At 48.1% G+C, this 6,000-nt stretch overlaps 1 protein-coding gene across 1 annotated transcript in view; it reads right to left on the bottom strand.

Moving 5' to 3' along the window:
• Nucleotides 1–1,639: 1,639 nt before the first annotated feature.
• The window catches only part of LOC306794199 (phospholipid phosphatase-related protein type 5-like), a gene marked incomplete at its 3' end in the record, with an annotated part of 101,642 nt that continues 97,281 nt past the window's right edge, over nt 1,640–6,000 (bottom strand). The window contains exon 8 of the mRNA XM_079292171.1: nt 1,640–1,669. Coding sequence (XP_079148297.1) covers nt 1,640–1,669 — 30 coding nt within the window. The remainder of the gene's footprint in view (nt 1,670–6,000) is intronic.

The raw sequence follows: 6,000 nt of genomic DNA, 5'->3' as shown, positions 1-6,000 counted from the left end.
TTTGGAGTGAGATTCTGTGTCGGTGAAGTCATTTTAATCAGTCGGCCTTCTGTGACATCATCCACCACATGGGTCAGAGGTCAAAACCCCGAAACCCGCGAGAATGTTGCTGTAAACGTTGAGCAGCCAAATTCACAATTTGAGAGCATTAATAGATGAAAAGCCACGTCAATGATAAATCAGTATGGCTGATCAATATATATTTGCCAACCTCCAGGCATCACAGCCTAAAATGATGCTTATTAATTAGCCTGAGTGCACTTCAAAGATTGAAACAGGCCAAATATGAAAACAACCAATTTCTGTTTGATGAAATGGATTCCTGAGATGACACACGCGGTGAATTAGTTTGGTCAAATGTCAATTGTTGTGAGAGCAGCAATGACTTTATTCTATTCGTTCCTTGTCGTCTCTAGCTGGAGCGATGATGTCACAACTACACACTGCAGATGCACTGGTTACATTCTGTGCAACCAGCATCAGACTGTTGTAAAATAACCACACAGCCCCGACCGTGCTGTGTGCAAATCAAACATGTGGTTTTGAACAATTATCCGACAGTTTATTGACTGAATAAAGTTCACACAGCTCCACGGAGAGTTGTGAATCACTTAAACCGCCTCGCTCCGTGTGCAGCTCCATCAGGAGGCAGCAGCTTGTTGCGGGTCCAAGTATCCTCCGTCTAAGTTTTTGATCCTGTTTTCATATCATTTCCAGTTTCATATTTGTAAACTGTTTATTCTAAACATTAAAATGCAAAATAGCACATGCATGTTAAAGTTATCAGTACTATATTTGTTTTTCTCTGCTTTAGAAATAGAATGTGTGGCGTGAGAGCGCGGGGCAACGTGTCAAATGCATCTCATGATCAATGCGGGCACTTGCTTTGCTTCCACCAGTCAAAGTACGATTCAACCCAAGATCTCTCTGAAACCTCATCACCTACTACTGTTATAGCTACTGCTTCAGTCTGGAGCGCTCATAAACTGAAGGGCATTCATTAGATGGCTTTCATTCTTATGCGTGTGAGTCCAAAAGTCCACATTAATCAGTTTGATAAATACGGGTCCAGCAGTCAATGTCATATTCTGATATTCACAGCGGTCCTCTGAATGTCATGAAGGTGATGTGATGACAGTAAAAACTCAACTTTAGCAACATAGAGAAGCGTATTTCTCTGTTAAAGACTTACAGCCATCTTAACGGAACATTGCTTTTTTCCATCATCACACCATGACAACATATTTGACCGTGGCAGAGTTGAGATGGTGCCATGCAGTCCTTCACTTGTTCTTCTAGTGTCCCACAATGTTTAGACCAGTCTGCTCTGGTTTGCATCACAACACGCTTCATTTGAGAGCGAAAGTCAAACAAGGATTCAGAAGAAGTGCATAGATGGAGAAAGCAGAAGCAAGCTGTTCTCGTCTGGGTCACTGACTCTTCCTTCTCTTCTTTTCTTTTTTTCCTTGAATACGAGAAGCTGCAAATGACAACAGGGGCCTGATAAAGACGACATAGAACAACATACCGGCAGACCAGACACACACACAGAACGGGTTTAGCGCTGCGCTCCGGTCAGTTGGATTGGACAGTGCAGAGCGTGGACGTCCAATGGGTCTGCCAGACGGCCGACTCCACGTCATGTGACCTCAGCGAAGGCGATGTGATTCTACAGGGAGGAAGGAAAAATAATACGAATAAAATCAGGACAAAGGAGACAAGGTATTCTGGACATGTTTATTTGGACGGATTCCTCAAAAGTAATTTCAGGCTGCTCTTGGTCAGAGTTTTTTTTATGGACGTTCCAGCCATCGTCAGCCAAAAGAGAAAATACGTTCAGCCACAAATTAATCTACGAGGGAAAAGCTCCAAATAACAGAATCGTTGAAGGTTGTTTTCACAACAGAAAAATCTGAAAACCAGAAAGAAAGAATGTTTTGAATCTGAGATGGTTTAAAGGAACAATCTGGTATATTTCCACCTGATGAAGAGGTGCCCACTGAGGCCAGTAGAGAGACACTTGGTTGGGTCGCCTGGACGAGGGTGTCAGTTGTAAGCCTCTAAACACCCAACAACTCCAGGATACGAACCTGGTCATGTGTATTAGAAGGTACTTAAGAATGGAAATACACCAGGTTGGAAGATACCAAATTGCCCTTTAAGCCAAGAACCTCAATATGTCCAAAAGACAGCATCAGAGCAAGTTCTAAACATATCTCAGAGCAGTTCAAACAGAACTAGACTCCCAGAGGAGCAACCATCACAACATGCAAGGCTGGCAGAACAATGGCAGTAAGACGCAGCAGCGGCAGGGGATGGTTGTTCATGCAGACTAGAGCCTTTGATTCTCTAATCCAACCTCAGAGTGCGTTTGGCTGTGGAGCGAGGCGAGGAGGAGGGAGGGGGCTGTGGAGCAAGGAGAGGAGGAGGGAGGGGGCTGTGGAGCGAGGAGAGGAGGAGGGAGGGGGCTGTGGAGCGAGGAGAGGAGGGAGGGAGGGGGCTGTGGAGCGAGGAGAGGAGGAGGGAGGGAGGGGGCTGTGGAGCGAGGAGAGGAGGAGGGAGGGGGCTGTGGAGCAAGGAGAGGAGGAGGGAGGGGGCTGTGGAGCGAGGAGAGGAGGAGGGAGGGGGCTGTGGAGCGAGGAGAGGAGGAGGGAGGGGGCTGTGGAGCGAGGAGAGGAGGGAGGGAGGGGGCTGTGGAGCGAGGAGAGGAGGAGGGAGGGGGCTGTGGAGCAAGGAGAGGAGGAGGGAGGGAGGGGGCTGTGGAGCGAGGAGAGGAGGAGGGAGGGAGGGGGCTGTGGAGCAAGGAGAGGAGGAGGGAGGGGGCTGTGGAGCGAGGAGAGGAGGAGGGAGGGAGGGGGCTGTGGAGCGAGGAGAGGAGGAGGGAGGGGGCTGTGGAGCGAGGAGAGGAGGAGGGAGGGAGGGGGCTGTGGAGCGAGGAGAGGAGGAGGGAGGGAGGGGGCTGTGGAGCAAGGAGAGGAGGAGGGAGGGAGGGGGCTGTGGAGCGAGGAGAGGAGGAGGGAGGGGGCTGTGGAGCGAGGAGAGGAGGAGGGAGGGAGGGGGCTGTGGAGCGAGGAGAGGAGGAGGGAGGGGGCTGTGGAGCGAGGAGAGGAGGAGGGAGGGAGGGGGCTGTGGAGCGAGGAGAGGAGGAGGGAGGGAGGGGGCTGTGGAGCGAGGAGAGGAGGAGGGAGGGGGCTGTGGAGCGAGGAGAGGAGGAGGGAGGGAGGGGGCTGTGGAGCGAGGAGAGGAGGAGGGAGGGGGCTGTGGAGCGAGGAGAGGAGGAGGGAGGGGGCTGTGGAGCGAGGAGAGGAGGAGGGAGGGGGTAAAGACTGCTTTCCTCGCTACCTCCTCTAGGAGCTACACTGCTGCTGTACTAAGCTCACTGCTGAGAGAGGAGGTCCTATTCATGAAACATGACAGCACGGATTGTTTATTCTAACAAACTGTTCATGGTTTCACTAGTGGTGGAGTAGAGATCAGGCCATGTTTCTTTTTACTATGTGGATTTATTTGTACAGTGGAATTTTTTAAGTATACAGTATAATAAGTATTCTGCCAAGTTGTACAAATATGCCAGCGGATAATAGGCCGTTTGGTACCACATACCAGAGGAATAGAAGAACTCCAAAGGTTCAGTGTTGGACCAATAGGGTGCCAGTCTTGTTTTAGTGTCATATGCCACTTTGATTGGTGGTACGTTGCTATGTGTCTCATGGCGTATGCATACCACATTAAAGGCTATCTCACTGGTGTTCATGATATACTGTTGGGAATTGGTGTGCCTGCATTTTTTTTTTGGCCACCTGTGGAGTTGCAATCTGAAATGTTAGATTTTAAATTTTCACCAATAAATCAATAAATAAAAGTCAAAGTGGCGTACCGCTTAGAGTCGGCGTATAAAACAAGACGACACTAAGCATACTACCACAGATATGACAGCCGACCATGAGTGACATGAGACAGAAAACAGTAGCACACAAGTAATCAACAGTGACATAGCACTCAGACTCAGCTCCTGACATGTCACCCTTCCCGACTTCTTAATCTGTACATCTGATCAACGATGGAGATGTAAAATCAACAACAAATAACTGACCTCGCCTCCTGTTATAAGACACACACACCCTCTGATGTTGATGACTGATCCAGCAGTCTGTTGAGGCTGCTAGTCCTAGCCAATGATTTGTCCCGCTTTTCATCATTTTAGAGTTTTCATTTGAATAAGGAGAGATATTAGCATTTATATTGGCGAAGACATCTCTCACATGACAGTTTTCTCCGGTTGTGTTTCTGGTAAAAAGCAATAACTCACCCTCCAAACAGGAACGTGTCCTGTGTGCTTTGATCTGATTTCTACAAAGCAGATTTGGTGCAAAATCTGATCAAATCATTAGCCTGTTTCATTTATCTTTCAGGGAAACTTTACTTGTAAATGTGCAGCTATGGCGTCTTCCAGCTGGATTCTGCATTCCATTCCACAAGAGAAGAAAGAAATAGAATAAAAGCGTGGGATACATTTTTTCCTTCCTGCCCTGACATTTTGTTCACTGTGGCTTGTTTAGCTTTCAGGCATTTTTACACTGAGCTATTTTTAGAGCAGTCAATTTTCCGTCGTAGCCGCGGTGAGAGTGTGAGATTTTCTATTCTTTACAATAAACCAAGTGACAAGCTCTCTCTCTCAGCAGGAAGCTGTGAATTGAATCATCAGATAGGAGTCGTGTATTCTCTACGTTCAGATGCAAAATGCGTATCGTGTTGGAGGAAGCAAGAAGACAACACAGCAGACTAGAGTAAATAGGAGCACGCCTCTGTTACATCTGGCAACATGAATTCTGAAGATGTAAAAAAAGGGATTTCACTCAGACACAAGGAGAACGGAAGAAAAGCACTTCAACCTCACATTCCAAATACTCTGGACAGTGCTGAGTGTGGCTGAATTCGGCCTCATCCTCTCTTTCATTTCATTGGATACAAACTGGTTTGATCGCTATGGACCAAGATGGCCACCAGCCCAACAGATAGGTAGTCAGTGGGCCAAAGGACCATGTTTGGACCAATTGATTTGTTCAAAGGAAATTCCATGCTGGCTCTTATTTTTGTAGTTTTGGCCATGACTTCTATCAGAGATAAAAACACTGCAATAGCTGAGATCTGGGAACAATGGTGACATCACTATAAGTAGGTCAGACAGGGCCAATGTAGCAGAAGGGAGCGTTACCATTCGCAGGGCCTCTGTGTCCCTTTAATTACCAGGCCAATCGCAGTGGGCGGGCATCGCATAAATGCGCCGGGGATCCCCTCTGCTCCCTCCTGACGTCAAACGCGTGTCCCGCTTCCGGTTTGCCGGACATCCGCCGCTGTGCAGGTACGCAGGAATGCAGCAGCATTGTTTCTCCCGTTCATACTGTTCTGGCGTTATATTGGCTTTCATTATTTTTTAGACGATCTCTGGGCCTCCCCTCGTCCTGCACAGGTGATTCACCTGCGGAGCTGTCGGTGAGTCTCGATTGGGTCCTGATTTAAATATACTCGTGTTCTGTTAGTGACCGTGTCTTGCTTGTCTAGCTGCCGGTAGCTACGCTACATGCCCTCCTCCCCCCTTCTGGAGCCGACGCACATTGCCTGATCGGTAAGGTGATTTTATTCTGTTAGTTTATATACTTTGTGTTAATTATCCTTCTATTAATTCTATGCTATCCCGTATTACAGGGGACTTTTGGTTGGGTTCAAGCGGAACGCCGCCAGAGCTGCGGCTACAGCTAACCCTGCATACATTAAGGACGCTGCTGTTTTGTGTACCGGTGTTTTGTCTATGGCCTTGGTTCAACTAACTGCGTTGGCCTACGGGATTCGTGTACGTTGACCGGCGCTGTGTCGCCTACAGAGTCTGACGCTGCTGTTATCAGCACTGCGCCCTGTCTTGTGCTGTTGTTAGCAGCACCCTTGTTTTAATGAAAACCACCTCTTTTTAGCCTGAGCTATTCACTTTGTGTATTCTGACCA

This window comes from Melanostigma gelatinosum, assembly GCF_949748355.1.
Source record: "Melanostigma gelatinosum genome assembly, chromosome: 20".
NCBI classification, from domain to species: Eukaryota; Metazoa; Chordata; class Actinopteri; order Perciformes; family Zoarcidae; genus Melanostigma; species Melanostigma gelatinosum.
The sequence above is the reverse complement of the archived record's forward strand: the minus strand, read 5'-3'. Positions and strand labels throughout refer to the sequence as shown.